Source organism: Schistocerca americana, chromosome 9, assembly GCF_021461395.2.
Source record: "Schistocerca americana isolate TAMUIC-IGC-003095 chromosome 9, iqSchAmer2.1, whole genome shotgun sequence".
NCBI lineage: Eukaryota > Metazoa > Arthropoda > Insecta > Orthoptera > Acrididae > Schistocerca > Schistocerca americana.
Genome location: NC_060127.1, coordinates 37,755,058 through 37,781,967, shown reverse-complemented (window position 1 = coordinate 37,781,967; position 26,910 = coordinate 37,755,058). Strand labels below are relative to the sequence as shown.

At 44.2% G+C, this 26,910-nt stretch overlaps 1 protein-coding gene across 2 annotated transcripts in view; it reads right to left on the bottom strand.

The window, feature by feature from the left end:
* LOC124551045 (putative protein TPRXL) overlaps positions 1-26,910 on the bottom strand; it is a 567,200-nt gene that overhangs the window by 298,711 nt on the left and 241,579 nt on the right. For both annotated transcript variants that reach the window (XM_047125908.1, XM_047125909.1), the window contains exons 4-5: positions 24,545-24,914; positions 7,669-7,874 (exon numbers count right to left, since the gene is read on the bottom strand). In XM_047125908.1, coding sequence (XP_046981864.1) covers positions 7,669-7,874; positions 24,545-24,914 — 576 coding nt within the window. The remainder of the gene's footprint in view (positions 1-7,668; positions 7,875-24,544; positions 24,915-26,910) is intronic.

The following is a 26,910-nucleotide window of genomic DNA, read 5'->3' as shown; positions in this document are numbered from 1 at the left end:
ATTACAAAACTAGGTAAATTCGCGCCATCCGATGTTTTGCTTCATTTGTTTGATTGTGGCAAGAAAAGCTGAAATGATGGTCGTTGTTTTTATCAGATTTAGGCCGTCACCTTCTAACTTCCATTTAATCTCTTTAAATTTAATAATCAAATCTGTTAAATAAGCAGTGTCTGGTTCCAGCTTCATTAAGTTTTCATTTCAGCTTTGCTATTTAGCATCCAGAAACTCTTAAACAATCTCATAAAGTGAGAAAAACCTTGTTCATCATAAACCTTTTCACAGCCACTGTTCTTCGTTGCGAAAGAGTTGTCGATAAAGTTCTCGTTATTTTCTTCACAGAACTAGAATTAACCGCGTTTAGTGTGATTTTATTTGTTGTGTTCAAGACGAATTGAAGAAATTGATGTAGTCTACTACCCAGATTTTTAGGAAGCAGATGTTGACGATGGAGGCTCAGTACGTTTCAGGTAAAATTCAGTCGTATAGTTGTATGGAGAAATAGATGCTTTCAGTATCATGAATCATTTCATCAATACGTCTTTGAAATGTATTGTCGCTGAAAAGAATTATTGTGGTTGTTACCCGATAGTATGCGGTATTCCAGATTTTGCTATAAATAGCGAGATATTGAAAGACGCCAGAAAACTATCATCACCTTTTTTTATGACGTCGAAGCAAACAATGTCCATAGCGTGTCTGTTTTGAAGTTTTTCTTTAGGTATTTGTTTGTATTTCAAATTGTTACTTGTTTTGTCAGGGGGACACATTCTCAAGTCATCCTCCAGTTTGGATGGTTTCATAGCGTCATTGCTTAACACATTCTTACGTAAAAGGTAGATAGATAGTCGTGTTGCCAACTATGGTTCAATGAAGACAAGCTTCAGATAATCACAACTGCACTGTCTACACTTCTTTTTGGACTCGGCCTTGTTTAGTGTCAGTTATATGTGGACAAAAATTGAACTATACGATAAGACGTAGCAACCGTCTCAAACTCAAGCCAACCGCGCATCTCTACGCAATTATATGAACTACAAAACGAAAATCTGATAAAACATAATTTACTTACTTCTCTCCGGCACTCCCAAACAAGCTCATCTGAGTTATGTGGTCCGTTCACAAAGAGATGAAAGATATCTGGCTCGGCAGTCAGTAGACTTCGGTCAGCTCAAGTATTGTGTCCGGCCAGCGATGTAACTGTGCCGTACTGTGATGTGTCGCAAATTAATACGTCTCTTAATCAGTGATGAAGCGGTTCCTGCCCATCATGGACAGCGTCGGATGTTGTTGTTGTGGTCTTCAGTCCTGAGACTGATTTGATGCAGCTCTCCATGCTACTCTATCCTGTGCAAGCTTCTTCATCTCCCAGTACCTACTGCAATCTACATCCTTCTGAATATGCTTAGTGTATTCATCTCTTGGTCTCCCTCTATGATTTTTACCCTCCACGCTGCCCTCCAATACTAAATTGGTGATCCCTTGATGCCTCAGAACATGTCCTACCAACCGATCCCTTCTTCTGGTCAAGTTGTGCCACAAACTTCTCTTCTCCCCAATCCTGTTCAATACTTCCTCATTAGTTATGTGATCTACCCATCTAATCTTCAGCATTCTTCTGTAGCACCACATTTCGAATGCTTCTATTCTCTTCTTGTCCAAACTATTTATCGTCCATTTTTCACTTCCATACATGGCTACACTCCATACAAATACTTTCAGAAATGACTTCCTGACACTTAAATCTATACTCGATGTTAACAAATTTCTCTTCTTCAGAAAAGCTTTCCTTGCCATTGCCATACCATCTTTGCGTCGGATACTCTTTGCATTCCTCGATGGAGGGCAAGGGGTAGTGCTTTATGGAGTGGGGCTAGAAAAATAATTAGTAATTTGGCTGAATGCAGGAGACTGAAAATACAAACAGTAGCTCCACCCTCTGCATTGGTAGATCTGGCAGTGACGTACACAGGAGCAAGTTTCAGCTGCCTGAGAAGAATTAAGAGTCTTGACTGCGACCTGCCACTCTCGTGGGCCGCCATTTGCATCTAACGCACCTTTTTTTTCCGCCACTGCCATAGAGCCTCAGCAGACTGGGGCCGGCAGCTGGTGGTCGATGTAGACTGGTTCACACTGAAAGGTTTATACATCATGAGAGATGGCCATTATGTTTGGAATGTGTGTCCTGATGGGTGTCTTTAGATGCCTAACATACGGACATACTGAATAGACACTGAATTTTATTTGAGATGGTCCCTGGTGTGACTGTGGGTAGAGGGTGATTTTGAGACGATTTCATGTAGAGACGGCACATGTGGAAAAAGCGTAACATGAATGGAGTTCTTATTTTAGTGCAAGCGCTTGCCGAATAATTATTGCAGTGTAAATATTAAATTTTGTTCAACAATATCTACGTTTTGGTACCTAGGACGAATTATCTACTATGTGTTCAGAATCTTAACTAGTATTCGTCATCCTCCATATTTAATTAAAATAAAGGCAAAGACCAAATTTGTAACTCAAATAGTTGGGCGGAACGGGATAGTGGGCCGCAACCGTGATTGTGTTGCTTCCTAGACTGGAGAATACTGCGACCTACTGTAGTGACAGGTAACTTTTCATTTATTTATTTATTTACACGTCAAGTTCCGTAGGACCAAATGAAGGAGCAAATCTCCAAGGTCATGCAACGTGTCAGTACATGAAATTACAACATTAAAGTAATAAAAGATAAAAATAAATGTTTATGAACCCAAAAAAAGTCAGTCCAACACAGTCAACAATGCAACAAGAATCAGCTTAATTTTTCAAGGGACTCCTCGACAGGATTGAAAGAGTGACCCATGAGGAAACTCTTCGGTTTCGATTTGAAAGAGCGTGGATTACTGCTAAGATTTTTGAAATCGAGTGATAGCTTATTGAAAATGGATGCAGGAGTATACTGCACACCTTTCTGCAGAAGAGTCAAGGAAGTCCGATCCAAATGCAGTTTGATTCCTGCCGAGTGTTAACTAAGTGAAAACTGCTTATTCTTGGGAATAAGCTAATATTCTTAACAAGATATGACAGTAATGAATATATATGTTGAGAGGCCAATGTGAAAATACCCAGACTCGTGAACAGCCGGCCGTGGTGGCCGAGCGGTTCTAGGCGCTACAGCCTGGAACCGCGCGACCGCTACGGTCGCAGGTTCGAATCCTGCCTCGGGATCTCCTGGTCGTCCGGTAGCGTTCTCGCTTCCCACGCCCGGGTTCGCGGGTTCGATTCCCGGCGGGGTCAGGGATTTTCTCTGCCTCGTGATGGCTGGGTGTTGTGTGCTGTCCTTAGGTTAGTTAGGTTTAAGTAGTTCTAAGTTTTAGGGGACTGATGACCATAGATGTTAAGTCCCATAGTGCTCAGAGCCATTTGAACCATTTGAACCTGCCTCGGGCATGGATGTGTGTGATGTCCTTAGGTTAGTTAGGTTTAAATAGTTCTAAGTTCTAGGGGACTGATGACCTTAGCAGTTAAGTCCCACAGTGCTCAGAGCCATTTGAACCACTCGTGAACAGGGGTCGACAAGAGGTTCGTGAACTGACACCACTTATTGCCCAAACCGTCGGTTTCTGAGTCAAAAATATCCTTTTAGATTGGGAAGAATTACCCCAAAATATAATACCATACAACATAACCGAATGAAAATAAGCAAAGTACACTAATTTTCGTGTCGAACGATCACTCACTTCAGATACCGTTCGAATAGTAAAAATGGCAGCATTAAGTCTTTGAACAAGATCCTGAACGTGGGCTTCCCATGACAGCTTACTATCTATATGAACACCTAGAAATTTGAACTGTTCAGTTTCACTAATCATATGCCCATTCTGTGAAATTAAAACGTCAGGTGTTGTTGAATTGTGTGTTTTGAAACTGTAAAAACTTAGTCTTACTGTGATTTAGCATCAGTTTATTTTCTACAAGTCATGAACTTTGGCGATGAACTATACTACTAGAAACCGAGCCAATGTTGCACACAGCATCCTTTACTAACAAGCTAGTCTCATCAGTAAACAGAAATATTTTAGTTACTCGTAATACAAATAAGGAACAGAAACTACGGAAGCGAAGATGCGATAGACATGTTGACTTGGCTTGGAGTGCGACCTGTAAGTGAATTGTTGTCCTTCACGTTTCTAGTTAAGTTTTTATAAATTTTGGTGACTTTAAACGCAAGATAAGCCGTTACTTCACAACCGTACTCCATCAATTCGCTTGTAATCTTACAGTGCACATCATTCCCTATAGTTCAGTTACATAATTCGTTTAAACTCGTCAGTTATCATGCTTCATAAAAATTATTAACCTGATATGGGCTCCTGGGGCGGAATGGACGGAGCAGAATGGGATAGCATCTCTTTCCGCACCTTCATCTTTTTTGATGCAAGTATATTTCAAACAACGTATTTCTTTTTCTTCCTTTTTTTTCCCAGACGGTGTGAACTCACATTAGAAAGACTGATGGACAGCAGTTGGACATTAAATAAATGTAAATGGCAGTTTCAACTATTTTATATTCTTCTTTAAAAGCATATCAGTAGTCTGACTTACCCACATCAACTTTGAAAAAGCACTTCAGTAAAACGAAGAATAATCCCCACAACGGAGTTGACAATGCAGATGGTAAATTTAAACATGTGTTCACTGCACGACAAAAAGACGACTGGTAACATACATGAAATCAACAGGCAGCGGATATTTTAGTCTAACGATGAAACATCTCATTGTTAGGTCATTAGCCTATCACCTAGATCAAAGAAATGTCTTACCACACAGACTTCACAATCAAACCTGTCTAGCTATTCATGACTGCCGAAGTGGTGTCAACTAAAAAGCCTTGCAGTATGGCGGCCGAACCCTGAAGGGTATATGCCCGCCAGTAAATGCCATACGATAATAAAAAAATAGTAACTGGGCTATAGGATTTTTACTGGGCTTTCTATCTTGTCTATTCACCATCCAGAAAATACACCTGGTGCACGAGCGATGAGATTCAATAAAGTAACAGTATTAAGCATTAAAAATAATCGTAGATAATGATACTAAAATATTTCCATACTGTTCACGTTTTTTTTAGATTCCCTATTCATAGAGTAAATTGATCACTAAACAACTTTGTCTTAGTTTTAAAGTGATATTCTTAATAATTTCAACGTTTATGCAATAAATGACGAACGGTGCAGTACGGAAAACATTCAAGCATTTATTTCAAAAAAAAGGTAAACAATATAATATGGTTTTAAGTGACTTTCAAGGTGATTTTTTTTATACTTTTGGGAAGTGTTTTCTTATGGTTCTTTATTTTACAAAAATTGTTAAACTTTAAGTATACCGTTGTGGCCCCGTGACTCCCTAAGTGTTTGTTTGAACCAGTTCGCACTATGTATGACAATTCGAAGTAAGGATCTTGGTTACTGTTGACGTGATTCACTTCTGTGTTTTTAAAGAGGTCGAAATACCACTCCAATTTGAAATAACCTTTCCATTCGTTGCGAACAAGTCGCTATCTTATCCTCACAGTTTTAATACAAATGGTAACATTACTGCATTGTCACGCGTTGCGCTAGTGTATGGATAGCGAGCTGCATGTTTTAGAAAGATAATAAAATTCTCAAATGGCAACACAGCCTAAGGTAAATGATAAGGCTATTAGTCACGCAGCAGTTTATTTCATGACATGCAGTTCAACATTTCACATCCTTACAACTGTACAAGACAAAGCACAGCTCAGTTATCCATTGCAGGTAAGAAGCAATCTTAGGGCCTAAACAAACTTTGTGAAGCGGAATTAGGAATTTGTAAAATTTTCACATTTCTCAAACTCACCACAGGCTTTATACGTCATAATTATTCAGTGTGTTGTGGCTGTTTGATGAGGAAGCGGTTCTACGTATTATAGATAACAAACCTTTGTATTCAGTTTCAGTTACACATAGTCAGATACAGTTCAGAGTAGCTACCACCACAGACACTGAATGTGATTTGCACAGTTAACGATCGTGTTAAAAAGTAGGGTAGAAAAGGCTGTTCTAGATCAAATTCATGGGCGACACTGTAATCGGAATACCCTTGGTCTCATGATGCAATAAAATGAGACACTCTATTCCTGTAGAAACACTAAAATAAAAGTTCGTGCTTCTGCTGTAGTGTACAAGGGACACACGATCGGCGTGCAACAGGTGTTGTGGCACACAGTTACCAAGTTTCAGGTGGTTAGTTTCAACATTGACGTTCCTCATCAGCTATGGGTCCACCTGTCCCTCATTGCCTGTGGTATTGCAATCCACACGAGCAGCTCCAACCTGATTGCATCGCGCAGCCAGTTCGGGAGCAAGATGACGAGCGGAGCTGTAGCAACTTGTTGAGAGAGAGGCACGCGCCTACACGTACGAGTCATGTACAGTAGTGATGTACGCCGAAGGACCAAAGAAACTGGTATGGGCATGTGTATTCAAACACAAAGATATGTATACTGCGCTGCGGTATAATGCAACAAGTGTCTGACGCAGTTGCTAGATCGCTTACTGCTACTACTGTGGCAGCTTATCAATATTTAAGTGAGTTTGAACGTGGTGTTATAGTCGGCGCACGAACGATGAGAGACAGCGTCTCCGAGGTAGCGATCAAGAGGAGATTTTCCAATACGACCATTTCACGAGTGTACCGTGAATATCAGGAATCAGATAAAACATGAAATCTCCGACATCGCTGTGACCGAAAAAAGATCCTCCAAGAATTGGGCCAACGACGGCTGAAGAGAATCGCTCAACCTGACAGAAGTGCAAACGTTCCGCAAATTGCTGCCGATTTCAATGATGCACCATCAATAAGTGTCAACCTGCGAGCCATTCAACGAAACATCATCGATATGGGCTTTCTGACCTGAAGGTCCACTCGTGTACCTTTGATGGCTGCACGGCACAAAGCTTTAGGTCTCGCCTGGACCCGTCAATACCGACATTGGACTGTTGATGACTGGAAACATGTTGCCTGGTCGGACGAGTCTCGTTTCAAATTATATCGAGTGGATGGACGTGCGCGGTATGGAGACAACCTCGTGAATCCATGGACCGTGCTTGCCACCAGCGGCCTGTTGAAGTTGGTGGAGGCTTTGAGATGGTGTGGAGCGTATGCAGTTGGAGTGACATTGGACCCCTTATACGTCCAGATACGACTCTGACAGGTAACACGTACGTAAGCATACTCTCTGATCACCTACATCCATTCATGTCCACTGTGCATTCCGAAGAACTTGGGCAATTCCAGCAGGACAATGCGACACCACACACGTCCAGAATTCCTACGGAGCTGCTCCAGAAGCATTCTTCTGAGTTTAAACTCTTCCGCTGGCCACCAGATTCCCCAGACATGAACATAATTGAGCATATCTGGGATGCCTTGCATCATGCTGCTCAGAAGAGATCTCCATCCCCCTCGTACTCTTACGGATTTATGGACAGCCCTGCGGGATTCATGGTGTCAGTTCCCTCCAGCACTACCTCAATTTAGGCGAGTCCACGCCACGTAAGGTTGCGGCACTCCTGTGTGCTCGCGAGGGCCCTACACGATATTAGGCAGAAGTACCAGTTTCTTTGGCTCTTCAGCGTAGTGCAAGACGGCATGCTGGGTACTCACCGTCCACTCGAAGTAGGCGGAGGCGTCCCCGAATGGCCACCTGGACTCCAGCCAGGTGCTCGGCTTGCCGGAGCCGCGGCCACGCCCACCGTCCCCGGGACCGTCGACTTCCGCGTCGTCAATGTCCGCCGCATCTACGCCGCCCCCGTCGGTGCCGTTGTCTGCCGCATCGAAGTGTACAACCGCCTCCGTCACAGCGCCGCCTCCTGTACATGAGAAACAAGCCAAGACCAGTAAGCATCTTCGTTGTGGAAAACGCTTCTTGAAGCGGTTGCAAAGAAGTTTTGAACTACTATTGTGCAGCAGAGATGTCTGAAGGCATGGTCAGAGTGGCTAGCAGCGTTATTTTTACACTTGATAAACAGAGAGGCTGGGTGGTAACAGCGAACAAGTCAATATACTGGGTGGTTAAAATTAAACTTTCCCTCTTTAACAAGTTATAACGTGGAACCTAATTACCGTACAAGTACCGAACTTGGGGGCATTAATGTCAAGGATGTGAGGAAGAGAAATAATGCAGAATCAATCCAATTGAAACACTTTTAATGTACTGCTACGGAACGTCACGCCATTACATGCCGTTACAGTTTCTAAATATGGCGCCAATCAGTGTCCAGAAGATTCTAAAAGCTCACGATTGCATTCTGCAAAGCAGAACGAAGCATGTCCGTAGCAATGCTGGCCACCTGTCTTGATATGGTGCGGTTCGGATCGAGGCCCACGAGAAAGACAGGCTGCGTACGTCACGAAGGGAGTCCTGAACTCGCTCGCTCGCTCAGCTCAGCAGACAAAATGCGTTTCTAAACCTGTTAACTCGCAGCTAAGCGTATACGTACTACCAAGAATTGCATCTTCCACTGGAATCTGCTGTTATGAAGTCTTACTGATTAACAGCACTACAGCAAATTTTAATTTAAGATCAATACTCGATATAAATGGTATAACGGCCTGTTTATAGGATTTAGGCTCTTCTCCTTAACAGTACTCATTACACACTGGAAGTGGTGCCTTATGCAACTGATAATCATTTCAGCATGATTTTATTTTATTGTACTGAGGTACAGGCGTAAACAATTATAAGTAGGCCCATAGACTTCCCATCATTATAGGACTAATAACAGTAAGATTCCATAATAGCGGATTCCAGTAGAAGTTCCAGTTTTCGTTTGTACGGACACGTCTAGTTACGAGTTAACAGGTGTAGAAACGTAGTTCGCCTGCTGATTTGAGCGAGCGAGCGAGCGCAAGAATACCTTCGTGACGTACGCGCTGCGGCCTGTCTTTCTTGTATTCCTCGGTTCGGATCAGCACCCGTGTGAATGTTCCCCTGGTAAACACTGTACTTCAGGTAGCCCCATAACCAGAAATCACAGGGAGCGAGATCAGGTGATCGTGCCGGCGTGAGCGTGCTGGCCAATCATTTGGAAACGATCGGCTGATAATTCGATCGTTTCCAAATGTGTGTCAGAGAAGCCGGTTAACTTCACGAGCGATGTGCGGCGCGGCCTCATCTTGCATGAAAACTATTGAGCTCCGTGCGACTCTCTCCTATAGGGGAAGCATGACATGCTGGCGAAGGATATTGCAGTAGTGCTGCCCAGTCACACTGCACGTCTTTGGTCCTTGAGCACCAACCTGTTCAAAAAAGAATGGGCCAGTGGTGAACGTAGCCGTGAAGCCCCACCACACAGTGACTCGTTCACCATACAGACGATCTTCATGCACAGTGACAGAGAAAGTGGAGAGCGAAGTGAACACGTCGTTGTGCATCCTGAGGTGTAAGCTGCTGTAGGATACGGATCTTGTATGGAAACCATTTCAGAATTGTTCGAAGCACCTTCCAGGATCTTGAACTGTCGTGACACAGCAGGCGCACTGCCTGACGGTCGGGAATTGCGCGCAGCGTTGTCTGCCATAGAAACAGCGATTTCGTCAACCACGTGTGGTGCAGCCGGCCGTCGGCCCCTTCCCGGAGCGACGCCCAGTTCTCCAATTGATTCGAACTTCTTCATCATGCTCCGCACAGCAGGTGGAGAATGAGGACCCTTCCGTAATCTGTGCAGCCGGCGATAATCTCGAAGTGCAGCTGCAGCATTACTGTTGTTTTGACGATAGAGCTTCACCAGTAACGCCCTGCTCCTCTTGACCAAGCTCATGTTGACACGTCAACAAGTGCGCTGCGACTGGACAGGTGTGTGAGACCACGAATCACGATGACCGATCACGGCACCTGGTGGCCATAGTTGGATCTGGACGGCGGCGCTGTGACGCATGGAAACCATGCACCCCATACTCTTGACATTGATGCTACCAAGTTTGGTACTCGTACGGTAACTAGTTTCCGTGTTATAACGTCTTAGCCCTCTGATGCATATGCCCACTGGAGTGGACGGCATTTAATGGTTCTTGTTTGGCATTTTCAGTTTGTTTAGATTCATCAAATGCACGCAGCGTACAGTACCAGTAAGGAGTGGAGTGCGTGCGTTTGCAGCCTCAGCACAATGAAAACGACAGACAAGCGACATTGACAGCTGTCCACTGAAGTAGGCGCGTGTACCACAGCGCTAAATAGGGAAAGTTTAATTATAACCTACGGGTAACATATATCTTATATATACTTTATCCACATTTTTAAAATACCGAACTCTTTAGTCTAAATTACTCATTTAATATTGACAAATACCGTATAAGAGTTACGTTTAATTTTTATAAATTGCATTGTTCGCCTTTTATTGGTTGATGGATAAATACCCAGTGCTGCTCTCCTACAATTCTTCTAATTCTACTAATTATTGTAACCAGACCTACCTTTTAACTATTTTTATGGTTTTTCTAATTTACTAATTGTAATAACTTCTGCTTTTAAGCAAATTTTAAAGTGTTTTCAAAATTTATTTGGGTGCCAGTTTCGGTGCCAGCTATATGTAATAGAGTTTTCTTGTATTTTTCTAAAACATGTCTGTAATACCCTCTTCGCATTACAATAACCTAACACAAATCAAGCAGCTTATCGCTTAAGGTATTAACAAATAAGGGGCACCTACAATGATTATTCAAAAGAAAAATTCGAGAAAATTCGTAAGAATTTCAGTAGTACTGTATCAACTTTCTTGGAATTTCTATTGATGATGGTAAATATCAAAACTGTGTGACAAATGTACTGGATACTATGCCTTTATAATGTCTTAAAATTTCATATATACTAGGTACCCGACTTGTATTTGCAATTTTGTTTTTGAAACCTGTAGCCGGCGTCAATTCCGAGAAAGTTGCAAGAGAAGTTTACGCGTCGATTGCGTGACTGGTGTATCTACCGAAAGGTGCCGACTTTATGAAGTCACTGTGGTTAAGTGCATGCTGTTTGGTGATCTGTGTGCGCTCCTTATCTTGACACTTACGTCTCTGTATGGTACCTTACTGTGAATGGGAAGCAGGTATTCCGGTTACGCCTTCACAGGATTCGCCTCGCAGACACCCCGTTGTCGGTCAACTGTGATGTTAGAACACAGGCGAGCACCGCCTGGTGTGCATATCGGAGAGAGGTGTCTGGTTCTTGGTGCGACAGATGTTGTCCCTAGTTACCCGTACCACTCACTCCTCATCAGATACCTACTCAACTGCGGCTCTTCCTGGACGCAAGCGAACACTGTGAGGTGGATTCGTGGGCACGCAGCTCTCTACTGCTTTCCTGATGGCGAGAAATGTATCGCTGACTTTTGGCAGTTCCTTAATGAACGCCATTGTACAGTTGTCCGCAATCCAAAATATAGACAATATTCTCCAATTTCCTCTTCAGCGTGTAATGACGCATTCCGACGCAGAGACATACATTACCTTAAAGGCTGCGCTAAAGATTAAATTGAGAGGGATGTAGAATATAATCTGTGTAATGTTCATATTGGATTCTCTTTTGTTTCATACTCCAAGAAGGAGTTAAGATTAGATTGTTACCTCGTAGGGGATGGACGTAATTTTTGGTGTGTGCGGAAAGGCAGCCATCTTGTTAGTATTTATGGTTGTGCGACTAGCAGAGCAAGTCTTATTGTCTGGTGAATAAAAAATAGTGAGAAGTATCTAAGTTTTACGACAATTATTTAAAGCGACGTAGCATTGTATTCATTGGTTTCTGCCGTCTTCGTGAAGTAAACTGGTGCCGACTTAGGAAGATACAGTCAACAAAGAGAAGAACATCGATGGCGACTAATGAATTGGCAGAAGGACTAATTCTCCGTCTAAGGTGAGAACTCTGGTTAAATCAACTTTGACGTTTGTTTGTTTGTTGTTGTGGTCTTCGGTCCTGAGACTGGTTTGATGCAGCTCTCCATGCTACTCTATCCTGTGCAAGCTTCTTCATCTCCCAGTACCTACTGCAACCTACATCCTTCTGAATCTGCTTAGTATATTTATCTCTTGGTCTCCCTCTACGAGTTTTACCCTCCACGCTGCCCTCCAATACAAAACTGGTGATCCCTTGATGCCTCAGAACACGTACTACCAACCGATCCCTTCTTCTGGTCAAGTTGTGCCACAAACTTCTCTTCTCCCCAATCCTATTCAACACCTCCTCATTAGTTATGTGATCCACCTATCTAATCTTCAGCATTCTTCTGTAGCACCACATTTCGAAAGCTTCTATTCTCTTCTTGTCCAAACTATTTATCGTCCATGTTTCACTTCCATACATGGCTACACTCCATACAAACACTTTCAGAAATGACTTCCTGACACTTAAATCTATACTCGATGTTAACAAATTTCTCTTCTTCAGAAACGCTTTCCTTGCCATTGCCAGTCTACATTTTATATCCTCTGTACTTCGACCATCATCAGTTATTTTGCTCCCCAAATAGCAAAACTCCTTTACTACTTCAGATATCTCAGTTCCTAATCTAATTCCCTCAGCATCACCCAACTTAATTCGACTACATTCCATTATCCTCGTTTTGCTTTTGTTGATGTTCATCTTATATCCTCCTTTCAAGACACTGTCCGTTCCGTTCAATTTCTCTTCCAGGTCCTTTGCTGTCTCTGACAGAATTACAATGTCATCGGTGAACCTCAAAGTTTTTATTTCTTCTCCATGGATTTTAATACCTACGCCGAATTTTTCTTTTGTTTCCTTTACTGCTTGCTCAATATACAGATTGAATAACATCGGGGAGAGGCTACAACCCTGTCTTAGCCCCTTCTCAACCACTGCTTCCCTTTCATGTCCCTCGACTCTTATAACTGCCGTCTACTTTCTGTACAAATTGTAAATAGCCTTTCGCTCCCTGTATTTTACCCCTGCCATCTTTAGAATTTTAAAGAGAGTATTCCAGTCAACATTGTCAAAAACTTTCTCTAAGTCTACAAATGCTAGAAACGTAGGTTTGCCTTTCCTTAATCTTTCTTCTAAGATAAGTCGTAAGGTCAGTATTGCTTTACGTGTTCCAGTGTTTCTACTTTGACGTAGAATTAAAAAATGTAATTAATCGGAATTGTAAATTAAATTACAGGAAAATTTCACGCAGCACTGAATTTGTCCGCATTCAAGCCGGTCAATACTGTCCGTAAAAAAGTCTGTCAAAAATTCTAAATTTACAGTTCCATGTTCATAATTTTTTTCTCATTTCAAAAAAATCAATAAATTTAATTAATTTATTTATTTCGCCATAAGTGTCTCCCTTAACACACCCCTCAGCTAGGATGTTCCTGTCGTGAAGAGTTGATCCCCGGCTCTCCCTCACTTAGAACCGATACATTCAGTGGTTATCGGAATTTTCTTTCAAAACAAGTTGATTGTCTAAACTAGTATGGCGTCTTGCTGCTCCCTACTCCTCGCGTGTTGCCGGGTTCCTGATATTCTCGATGGTATCAATGACAAAAATAAATAATAACAAAAATGAACGAAAAGAAAAATAAATAAATAAACGACGTTCACGGGACATGGTGGCCAGGCCTCGGGTTGCGACCCCTGCCCATTTTGCCCCCCAACCCTCCCTTTGGGCACCAGGAAGGATCCTTTCACAAAAAATGGTTAGCATTCGCTCTTGGCAAGCGGGTCGCGGACGAGGTGAAGTTTCTTATCCTGGGAGCGCTTATTAATTTATATTTTTTGATCACTGGTTGGTTGGTCTGTTCGTTGATTGGTATGGTGGAAGGGACCAGACAGCGAGGTCATCGGTTCCCTCGGATTAGGAAAGGAAGTCGGCTGTGTTCTTTAAAGGAACCATCCCGACTTTCGCCTGAAGCGATTTAGGGAAATCACGAAAATCCTAAATCACGATGGCCAGACGCGGGTTTAAACCGTCATTCTCCCAAATGCGAGTCCAGTGAGCTAACCAACCTCTGCGCCACTTCGATCGGCCCATCACTGGTCACTTTATTTAATTTATATGAAATTTGAGAAGTAATATAATGGAAAAAATACCCACGCTCATTTTCACGAAGTTCAATTCCATGTGTTGTTTGACCTTTCAGTATTTGTAATTATATTTTCAAGGATGAGGGCCTGTCTTGGAAAGCTCAAGTCAAACCTCCGAAAATAATGATGCCAATGATGTAATTTACAATCAGTAACATAGGGAGTCACAATTTGCCAGACCAGAAAAGTAACGCAGAATTACTCGTCGGGTGTGCTCTCGACATCACACGTTGCAGAGTGGTATTTGTCATACAGAGGTAGAAAACATAATTTGAAACGTCATGCAAATAAAAGTAATTTTTTCATTGTATTATCTCTCAAATGCAGTACAAATTAATTATTATGACAAGTGATGAAAAAATGCATTAATAATTTTCACTGGTAGGCGAATCGTTGCCTCATACATGTTCGTCTCACGTAGCTCGAACGCTAACCACTTGACCAGTATGAACACACGTCCGCCACCTACGCACAGACACATCAGTTACATAACAGACGCGTAAAACTTCTCTTGCGATTTTCTCGGAATTGCCAGAGTAGCGTGCCTTACTACTTGCACGTTATGTTGTTTTTATGGCCTACTGAACGTGTACAAGGTTTGAAATAAATCTGTGATCCCAGCGTCGTGACCTCCCCTGATTAGTTGAAGGGAGCGAAATACACTGTACGTCATACTTCCTTTAGGAGTCTGCCGATCTTCCCGTATATTGGGCCAGTATATGGTAGATGAGAGATTCTAGACTAGTCTCCGACTTCGTAACGCGTTACATGCGAATCTGGCATATCGTACGTGGGGCAGGCTGTCAGAACATCGAGGAAATGTGCAATGAACGTACCGACACCCCAGACAAACAACCAAGCAAACCAGCTGCCAAGGGGCACTGCATCGAATATGATCGTGGAGTGAAATACGATGAGACCAGTACAGTGGTGCAGACGACAAATTCCTGGAACAGTGTAATTGAAGCCGTGAGTAACGGTAAAGTTTGTTGTTTAGAGACATTGTTCAGTAAAGTTTCAATAAAATCTCAGAAATAGGATAATACACGAACCTTCATCGTCATTTTTGGCTCTAAGCACTATCGGACTTCACATCTGAGGCCATCAGTCCCCTAGAACTTAGAACTACTTAAACCTAACTAACCTAAGGACATCACACACATCCATGCCCGAGGCAGGATTCGAACCTGCGACCGTAGCAGCAGCGCGGTTCCGGACTGAAGCGCCTAGAGCCGCTCGGTCACAGTGGCTGGCCGTCATTTTTAATAAAACCTTGTTTTCAAATATTTCTAGAGCAAAGACATATTTTAAAAATCGTAAATTCTGTCCCAAAGTTCATTCATAAAAATACTCATTGCTTACTTGCAAACATGGCTTAGCATTGTCTTGCCACTGTTAGTTTGCTGGGAGAGTTGACGAAACATCACTCTGATACCTTTCAAAAACACAAATTTAAAATATCCGAACTGATTCAGTTTATCAGACTAAGATTTGCATTACCAGTTTTTACAACAGTAAAGTATAAAAACCACAAAAATAATCTACGACTAGAACAATATGAAATTAATTTTATTGCCACCTTACTACATGACGTAACCAATGTTAAGGATGGCCCTTAATGTAAATGGTTCAAATGGTTCTAAGCACTATGGGACTTAACATCTGAGGTCATCAGTCCCGTAGACTTAGAACTAAGTACACACTTCCATGCCCGAGGAATGATTCGAACCTGCGACCGTAGCGGCCGCGTGGTTCCAGCCTGATGCACCTAGAACCGCTCGGCCACAGCGGCCGGCTGCCCCTAATGTACGAGGGGCGGTTAATATGTATTGCAACAAATATTTTTTTCCGGGCACTTTTGGTTGAAAAGAAACAGGATTTGTTGTGTGAAATCGTGGAATATTCGCTCTTCAGCCCGTATAGTTTCATGAAGTTCCGGTAGCTGCCGGCGCTATATACACTCCTGGAAATTGAAATAAGAACACCGTGAATTCATTGTCCCAGGAAGGGGAAACTTTATTGACACATTCCTGGGGTCAGATACATCACATGATCACACTGACAGAACCACAGGCACATAGACACAGGCAACAGAGCATGCACAATGTCGGCACTAGTACAGTGTATATCCACCTTTCGCAGCAATGCAGGCTGCTATTCTCCCATGGAGACGATCGTAGAGATGCTGGATGTAGTCCTGTGGAACGGCTTGCCATGCCATTTCCACCTGGCGCCTCAGTTGCACCAGCGTTCGTGCTGGACGTGCAGACCGCGTGAGACGACGCTTCATCCAGTCCCAAACATGCTCAATGGGGGACAGATCCGGAGATCTTGCTGGCCAGGGTAGTTGACTTACACCTTCTAGAGCACGTTGGGTGGCACGGGATACATGCGGACGTGCATTGTCCTGTTGGAACAGCAAGTTCCCTTGCCGGTCTAGGAATGGTAGAACGATGGGTTCGATGACGGTTTGGAAGTACCGTGCACTATTCAGTGTCCCCTCGACGATCACCAGTGGTGTACGGCCAGTGTAGGAGATCGCTCCCCACACCATGATGCCGGGTGTTGGCCCTGTGTGCCTCGGTCGTATGCAGTCCTGATTGTGGCGCTCACCTGCACGGCGCCAAACACGCATACGACCATCATTGGCACCAAGGCAGAAGCGACTCTCATCGCTGAAGACGACACGTCTCCATTTGTCCCTCCATTCACGCCTGTCGCGACACCACTGGAGGCGGGCTGCACGATGTTGGGGCGTGAGCGGAAGACGGCCTAACGGTGTGCGGGACCGTAGCCCAGCTTCATGGAGACGGTTGCGAATGGTCCTCGCCGATACCCCAGGAGCAACAGTGTCCCTAATTTGCTGGGAAGTGGCGGTGCGGTCCCCTACGGCACTGCGTAGGATCCTACGGTCTTGGCGTGCATCCGTGCGTCGCTGCGGTCCGGTCCCAGGTCGACGGGCACGTGCACCTTCCGCCGACCACTGGCGACAACATCGATGTACTGTGAAGACCTCACGCCCCACGTGTTGAGCAATTCGGCGGTACGTCCACCCGGCCTCCCGCATGCCCACTATACGCCCTCGCTCAAAGCCCGTCAACTGCACATACGGTTCACGTCCACGCTGTCGCGGCATGCTACCAGTGTTAAAGACTGCGATGGAGCTCCGTATGCCACGGCAAACTGGCCTGACACTGACGGCGGCGGTGCACAAATGCTGCGCAGCTAGCGCCATTCGACGGCCAACACCGCGGTTCCTGGTGTGTTCGCTGTGCCGTGCGTGTGATCATTGCTTGTACAGCCCTCTCGCAGTGTCCGGAGCAAGTATGGTGGGTCTGACACACCGGTGTCAATGTGTTCTTTTTTCCATTTCCAGGAGTGTATACCGTTCAAAATGGCGTCTGTAATGGAGGTGCGTTCCAAACAGCTAGCTGTCATTCGAGTTTCTTTTGGCGGAAAACCAGAGCAGCACAGATAGTCATAGCCGCTTGCGGAATGTCTTCGGTGACCCAGCGATAAACAAAAGCACGGTGAGTCGTTGGATGAGGCGTCTGTCAACATCGCAACAAGATCGCGCGAACCTGTCCGATCACCCATGTGTCGACACGCTACACGCAGCTGTGACTCCCGCAGTGTTCTAACGTGCGGACACTCTCACACCATGGAGGACAGGATTCACACAAGCCTGTTCACCCGAGAGGAGCTCACAAAACTTCAATGGACTGTTCTTCCTCACGTACCCTTCATCCCGGATCTCGCACCTTCCGACTTCCATCTGTGTGCTCCAATGAAGGGTGCACGCAACGGGAAGCAGCACATGAATGATTGGAAGGTTATTGATGCAGTAAGACATTGCCTCCGACGTCGACCGGTAGAGTGATACCACACGGGCAAACAGGCCCTCCCAGTAAGATGGCGTATGCCGTTGCACTGAACGGAAATTATGTTGAAAATACAGTTTTGCCGCCAAAAGAACAGGGAATAATACGGTGCATTGAAATCCCGAATAAAGCCTACGTGCTTTGAGGGAAAAAAAGGGAGTTTCGTTACTTATTGGAAACCTTGGTACCTGCCAGCACAGTGCCACCTGAATTGACGTAAACAATGCTAAGGGACACGATTTAATATTGTTTACTTGCTTAAACAATTTTTTACATTTACTTAATAAGAATTTTCATTGAGGATCATATTACGTATCTTATATGAATCAAAATGGTTCAAATGGCTGTAACCACTATGGGACTTAACATCTTAGGTCATCACTCCCCTAGACATAGAACTAATTAAAATCTAACTAGCCGGCCGGGGTGGCCGAGTGGTTCTAGGCACTACAGTCTGGAACCGCGAGACCGCTATGGTCGCAGGTTCGAATCCTGCCTTGGGCATGGATGTGTTTGGTCCTTAGGTTAGTTAGGTTGAAGTAGGTCTAAGTCCTAGGGGACTGATGACCTCAGAAGTTAAGTCCCATAGTGCTCAGAGCCATTTGAACCAAATCTAACCTAAGGACATCACACATATCCATGCCCGAGGCAGGATTCGAACCTGCGACCGTAGCAGCAGCGCAGTTCGAGCCTGAAGCGCCTAGAACCGCTCGGTCTCAGTGGCCCGCTGTCTGAATCGTAGTTATACACATCAGCCTCGGATTTGTAGACATCTTTCAAAAAATGTTCAAATGTGTGTGAAATCTTATGGGACTTAACTGCTAAGGTCATCAGTCCCTAAGCTTACACACTACTTAACCTAAATTATCTTAAGGACGAACACACACACACATGCCCGAAGGAGGACTCGAACCTCCGCCGGGACAGACATCTTTCCTGAAAAGAATTTTCCTCGCACGGACCCTGCACATTGTACTGCCACTGGCAACTATGTTGTTGGCACTTACCGTTCTTTACGTGCATACATCGTAACAAAGCTCAAGTTGGTGAGAATCTGAAGTTGGAGATGGAGTTGCCATCTCTCGGTTTATCGTCGAACTATCAGCTGAGTGAGGAATGTCAGGAAACCTAGCTAAGAGGGGCGGAGGTTTCAGTTTAAAGAAGTCTTGGGGCCCAGTTCTCAGTTAATTACTCACGGAACATCATCGTGGGATTTGAAAACAAGAGAGCTTCAAAAGGCGTTGCTGTAAATTTGTACAATAATGAAGAAGTGCAGAAAAATTCAGGTAAAAAAAATGCTCAATGCACTTTGAATTTGAGCACCAAGCACAACAAACAGTTATGATATCACTTCATCGTATATGTTTGAACTCAGTTTTAATGTCTGGATATGATATTAACGGTACTTAGTCGAATTCTGAAATAAAAAAAAGTGTGGACAGAGGATTTTGAAAAAAAATGATTGTCTGACAGATCTCGATGCGCTGTTGTAAAGTACATGAAAATCCGTAGAACGTTTATTACGGTTTCAACGGTGTTCATCCAGAAATGTTAAACTCAATTTTTTTTTTATTTCATGGGGTCGTTCCACCCCCTTAACGACCGTATGAACACATATAAAGAAATATGTGTCTCTAATTTTGCTCTACACTACAACATATTCAAAGCCCATCAAAACCGAATTGCATCCATTGGGCAGATTCACTTGTGAGGACTGTTGGAATCCAGGCATGCGAGTGCACGTAACAGCAAAACTCGGCAGCGCTTGAAGGAGACTGATGGTTCGGTCGTCGATATACTCGTATTGTGCAGAAAAATTGAATCGACAATTCGGCAGCACACCAGGAAGCAGCATTAAACTAAAACGATAAGTTTAATATATCAGCACAGTTTGGGAATGTATTATGGCGAATGTGTCGGCATTAGTAATCTATGAAAAACCACTTGCATAGATAGTAGGTTATAGGTGAAACAACCGGTTTCCGATTATATTGGTTTTTTTACAAAGCCAGTTTGATCTGGTTATTAAAACGGTGTAAAATAACCGGCTTCTGAAGTAACCGATTTTCGGGTTTTATTCCTATTATTTCCCGTAATAATCGTGGAAATCGAAGAAGAACTGAAAAATTTTGACTCTCGAAGTTTCAAGATACAGAGAATTAAAAAATTAAACTAAATAGGCAAATAAAAAAAAGTTAGTCAGTCCACTGTTCACGGAACGTGGTAAGTGGATGAATACTACAAAAAAATCTCTGAAACTCTGCTCAAAATTCATGATGTAATCGAGGATCATACCACTATTTGGTCATTACGAATATTCACTGTTAATGGGTGAAAACTGAGGTTGAAGAACTCTATTTTACGTGTTAATTTGTCCGTTTTCCAGGGCTACAAGCATATAAAGGCACATAATGCAGACCCAGACAGCAGATCAGGTACTTTTTACTTTTATCGTAAACTGTGAATGAATTGTTAAGTTTTGAGGTTTCTCCCGATATGATGTCATTCTAATAAACGTTCCATGGATTATAATGTATGTGACAACTGTGCACCTAAATTTATCAAGTCATTTTTTCGAAATGTCCCCTACTATTTTGTTTTTTATTTCAACATTTGACTAATAGCAAAACGTATACTATCGATAGTACGAAACTGAAACGTATATGAAGTGGTATTATAATTCTTCTTTGTGCTTGGTGCGAAAAATCAAAGAACATTGAACGTTGTTTTTTTTCTGAACTATTCTGGACCTCTTCATTATCGTGCAGATTTACAGAAATGTAACAACAGTAATGTACAGTTCCAGATATAATATTAATCACATCCGAAAATAATTCATCTTGAAAACAAAAAATACACCAAATATAAATCACATCGGAAATCTTATTATTCCATTCAAACTGCCATCACCAGTGCAATCGCACTTCTCCATTTGTGCCATCTATACATGCTTCACACACTCAAGAAGAAAGACTGGACGTGGTGAAAGCTCAAAAAGTAGTAAGACTCGTTCAAACAGTGGAAGTAAAGTTACGTTCTGCTACGATTTCAACAGAAAACTTCAAATATTTATCGAAAAATGCGAAAGAAATATGTTAAATAATATATCGGCACTCTTTTGTTTAAAATATAAGATTAGTTGTACCCATGGCAAAAGCTATGTATGAAAAATGTTCAATACAAAATATAAAATTTTATGAAATTGAGATTGATTATTATAAAAACTATTAGATCGATGAGTTCTAAATATTTAATCAGTGGTTTCATCAGTTAATCAGACAGACATAATGCAGAACGTACTCTTGGCTGCTACCCTACTGTTATAAAGAATGTCACTATGAAAACTACAGTTAAAGTAAGACGATTCTGCAACATCCATCAAAAATGCAAGTGTGATGTAGGCGACTCGGTATAATCGATATATACCACAACTCCAAGGACTTTACATCTTTGATTTAACTGACACTGTAATACACTCCTGGAAATTGAAATAAGAACACCGTGAATTCATTGTCCCAGGAAGGGGAAACTTTATTGACACATTCCTGGGGTCAGATACATCACATGATCACACTGACAGAACCACAGGCACATAGACACAGGCAACAGAGCACGCACAATGTCGGCACTAGTACAGTGTATATCCACCTTTCGCAGCAATGCAGGCTGCTATTCTCCCATGGAGACGATCGTAGAGATGCTGGATGTAGTCCTGTGGAACGGCTTGCCATGCCATTTCCACCTGGCGCCTCAGTTGGACCAGCGTGAGACGACGCTTCATCCAGTCCCAAACATGCTCAATGGGGGACAGATCCGGAGATCTTGCTGGCCAGGGTAGTTGACTCACACCTTCTAGAGCACGTTGGGTGGCACGGGATACATGCGGACGTGCATTGTCCTGTTGGAACAGCAAGTTCCCTTGCCGGTCTAGGAATGGTAGAACGATGGGTTCGATGACGGTTTGGATGTACCGTGCACTATTCAGTGTCCCCTCGACGATCACCAGTGGTGTACGGCCAGTGTAGGAGATCGCTCCCCACACCATGATGCCGGGTGTTGGCCCTGTGTGCCTCGGTCGTATGCAGTCCTGATTGTGGCGCTCACCTGCACGGCGCCAAACACGCATACGACCATCATTGGCACCAAGGCAGAAGCGACTCTCATCGCTGAAGACGACACGTCTCCATTCGTCCCTCCATTCACGCCTGTCGCAACACCACTGGACGCGGGCTGCACGATGTTGGGGCGTGAGCGGAAGACGGCCTAACGGTGTGCGGGACCGTAGCCCAGCTTCATGGAGACGGTTGCGAATGGTCCTCGCCGATACCCCAGGAGCAAAAGTGTCCCTAATTTGCTGGGAAGTGGCGGTGCGGTCCCCTACGGCACTGCGTAGGATCCTACGGTCTTGGCGTGCATACGTGCGCCGCTGCGGTCCGGTCCCAGGTCGACGGGCACGTGCACCTTCCGCCGACCACTGGCGACAACATCGATGTACTGTGGAGACCTCACGCCCCACGTGTTGAGCAATTCGGCGGTACGTCCACCCGGCCTCCCGCATGCCCACTATACGCCCTCGCTCAAAGTCCGTCAACTGCAAATACGGTTCACGTCCACGCTGTCGCGGCATGCTACCAGTGTTAAAGACTGCGATGGAGCTCCGTATGCCACGGCAAACTGGCTGACACTAACGGCGGCGGTGCACAAATGCTGCGCAGCTAGCGCCATTCGACGGCCAACACCGCGGTTCCTGGTGTGTCCGCTGTGCCGTGCGTGTGATCATTGCTTGTACAGCCCTCTCGCAGTGTCCGGAGCAAGTATGGTGGGTCTGACACACCGGTGTCAATGTGTTCTTTTTTCCATTTCCAGGAGTGTAGTATTAAGGTTACCCATAGAGGGCACAGCTATTACACATCGTAGTTTACCGTTTTTATCTAAAATATAAATACTAACTATCTGTTAATCAGACATTTTAAATGAATCAATTTTATATTATTAGTGTATTTCGTACTTTTATACTTTGACGATAGCGTCATATTATGAACGCTGATTGGCAGTTGTGAAGTAGTGTGACAGGGAGTGGGCGGAGCCTCTGCATATTTAAGCTCGTGCTCAGCACTCATAACCATCAGCTTACTTCGTAGCAGCTGAGAAGAGCTCCGCCTACCATCCTCCAAGGAAGCCATGGGTATAATAAGTTTTATTTCATCTTGTTGAAATTTTGTCGTCATTAGACACTTTTCATTTTATTTTAAGATGGGTCTCTAGTATTTTCTAAAATTAATTCACAGGTCTGAAGATGGTTATCTAAATACAACCGAAACCGGTCACCTATGTTATTGAGACATAAGTGTTGTGATCAAGGCTGAACTTTAGTTAAAATATAATACTCGATAATGCCATCTGGATACCGATATATCGATAAAACACATGACAGAAACTCTCTGATATACTGTATGTCGATAGCTGATGCAAAAAAATCTATGCTCGATATACAGGGTGTTACAAAAGGGTACGGCCAAACTTTCAGGAAACATTCCTCACACACAAAGAAAGAAAATATGCCATGTGGACATGTGTCCGGGAACGCTTACTTTCCATGTTAGAGCTTATTTTATTACTTCTCTTCAAATCACATTAATCATGGAATGGAAACACACAGCGACAGAACGTACCAGCGTGACTTCAAACATTTTGTTACAGGAAATGTTCAAAATGTCCTCCGTTAGCGAGGATACAAGCATCCACCCTCCGTCGCATGGAATCCCTGATGCGCTGATGCAGCCCTGGAGAATGGCGTATTGTACCACAGCCGTCCACAATACGAGCACGAAGAGTCTCTACATTTGGTACCGGGGTTGCGTAGACAAGAGGTTTCAAATGCCCCCATAAATGAAAGTCAAGAGGGTTGGGGTCAGGAGAACGTGGAGGCCATGGAATTGGTCCGCCTCTACTAATCCACCGGTCACCGAATCTGTTGTTGAGAAGCGTACGAACACTTCGACTGAAATGCGTAGGAGCTCCATCGTGCGTGAACCACATGTTGTGTCGTACTTGTAAAGGCACATGTTCTAGCAGCACAGGTAGAATATCCCGTATGAAATCATGATAACGTGCTCCATTGAGCGTAGGTGTAAGAACATGTGGCCTAATCAAGACATCACCAACAATGCCTGCCCAAACGTTCACAGAAAATCTGTGTTGATGATGTGATTGCACAACTGCACGCGGATTCTCGTCAGCCCACACATGTTGATTGTGAAAATTTATAATTTGATAACGTTGGAGTACATACTGAGGAAACTAAAATGAGCTCTAACATGGAAATTAAGCGTTTCCGGACACATGTCCACATAACTTCTTTTCTTTATTTGTGTGTGAGGAATGTTTCCTTAAAGTTTGGCCGTACCTTTTTGTAACACCCTGTATTATCAACAGCCTTATCAGCCACCCCTTAAACTGACCTTACTAAATGCGTTCATAACCATGCCGACAGGCAAAATCACAGAGAGAAGAGTAATCTATGGAAAAGCAACTAACTGACCAGCGAGTGAAAGTATGGAGGATAGCGGCTGGACAACTGCGGACTGACCTGCAGTGGAATCTGCGTTGCCCTTGGAGGCGCTCGCTGCAGCCGTTGAGGCGGCGGCGGTGGTCGGCGCAGGGGTGGTGGTGGTTGTGGTGGTCGTGGTGGTGGTGCTGGCGGTGGTGGTAGTGGTGGCCTGGGTGCTGGTGGCGGCCGGCGTGGCGGGCGTCGACGTCAGCGCCTCCGTGGCCGCGGGCTCGCTGTAGAGGGCGCTGCTGGCCGCCAAGTCTTCAGCGGGCGACACCGAGGAGGCGGCGGACAGGGAGGGGTCCTCCGTGGAGGAGGCGGGGGCGGCGTCCCGGTGGGCGGCGGCCACCGGGGGCGGCGCCGGGTCCTCCAGCGACTGGTGCAACGGTCGGCGCGCCGGCAGCAGGTTCTGCGGGAAAAGCGGTTTTCTTTCATCCATTTCTACCGTACCGTAGGTCAGAGGTGTATCAAACTTCCGAAAGCTATTTGTGGTACTCAGCCGGCCGCGGTGGTCTAGCGGTTCTAGGCCCTCAGTCCGGAGCCGCGCGACTGCTACGGTCGCAGGTTCGAATCCTGCCTCGGGCATGGATGTGTGTGATGTCCTTAGGTTAGTTAGGTTTAATTAGTTCAGCGTGACTTTCATACTACATATGATGTGGATCCTTCTACAGCACAGAGCATGAACAATTCGAGAAACGGATTGTCTGTGTAAAGGCAAATCGCCGGCCCATCCCGAATATTTGACACAGATGTCGAACGCATCCGCCATAGTTTCACAAGGAGCTCGCAGAAATCCGTTTGCCGTGCAGCTCGACAGCTCAACACGCCCCCGATGTCCGTCTAGCGCGTGTTGCGTCGACGTTTACACGTGAAACTACACGAAATTCAGCCACTGCAAGCTCTTCGTGGAGGTGACAAACAACGATGTGTGGAGTTCTGTAATTTCGTTCTTGGTAAGATGGAGGATGACAGATTTCTTCCTCACTTAGTGTTTAATGACGAGGCAACAGTCCATTTCAATAGAAATGTGGACCGTCATAATGTGAGAATATGGGATACGGAATAACCACACGAAGTCGTACAACATGAGAGGGACTCTCCAAAATTTAATCTGTTTTGCGCAGTTTCACGGGAAAAGGTGTATGGTCTATTTTTCTAGGGCGAGAACACTGTTACAGGAAGAGAGGAAGCGCTTACTTCGGTACGCATGAGAACTTTCTTTTCCCAAAGTTGGAGAGTGATTCGAACGACTTCGTTTACGAACAGGATGGGGCACCACCAAACTGGCACCTGAAGTGCGGGAATTTTTAAATCAAAGGATTACTGAACGGTGCATCGCTCGCACTTACGTTACTGAGTTCCAGTGTCACCGGACCTGACTGTGCGTGATTTATTTACCAACAACAATGAATGATACGTCGCATAACAGCAGCTGTGGAAGCTGTAACTCAAGACATGGTCGCTGCAGTGTGGGAACAATTTCAATACCGCATTGACATACGCCGTGCATCTCATGGGGAGCATATTGCTCACCTATGAAAAGGTAGGGAAAAAAAACCTTGTCGACTTTCCCGTTCATCAAAAAACAAAATTCACTATATATCTTTATTAGTTTCAGAAATACAGACGTGCCAAATCGAATGATTCTTCTTGATAGACCCTGTATATTTATTTGGTAGCGAACCTGGTTTCGGCTTGTTTGGTCATCGTCACACGACGATGGTCTACCCACATGCCCACAACTAAGTAATTATTATATACACCTAAGCTTCTTCAAACATTTGGCGAGCATTACCAACTGACATTAGATGCACCGATAGCTTACTTGGGCAATGTTGTTCGAAAAACGAAGAGAGAGGCATAACGAAACTGTCGAGGTAGGAAACAGATAAAATAAACTGTACCGGGGCACGTCTTGTAGCGGGAAACCACAACATTCCGTCTGATAACACTCAGGTCCTGGCAACCACAACCGGATACTACAGTAACCACAACAAACGAGGGACAGACTTCGCTACTCAAGCAGGCAATTTTATTCGGGAAGGAGAATGTACTGTATGCAACACAGTGATTCCTGGTTTTGATCGTGAAGAGGAAATGCACCGGTATCGAGAACATCTACAACTTCTTTCGTCATAGCCTGCTACGGTGACAGGACTCTAAAACTTACGCTGTCAGACCTTTCAACGTTGCGCTAAGCCCACTAAACCTAATGCATTGACCAAGCCTCAGTGCACTGAAATAAAAATTTGGTGACTTTGAAAGGTGGCTGTCCTATTCGCTATGATAATTCTGAATATGTCATGGGCCACAAATATGGAGTAATTTCTAAATTTGATAAATGTTTTCACGCCTTGTCATATCGCTTTAACATTGCCCCTATAGGTAATGAGCGAAATGTCTGA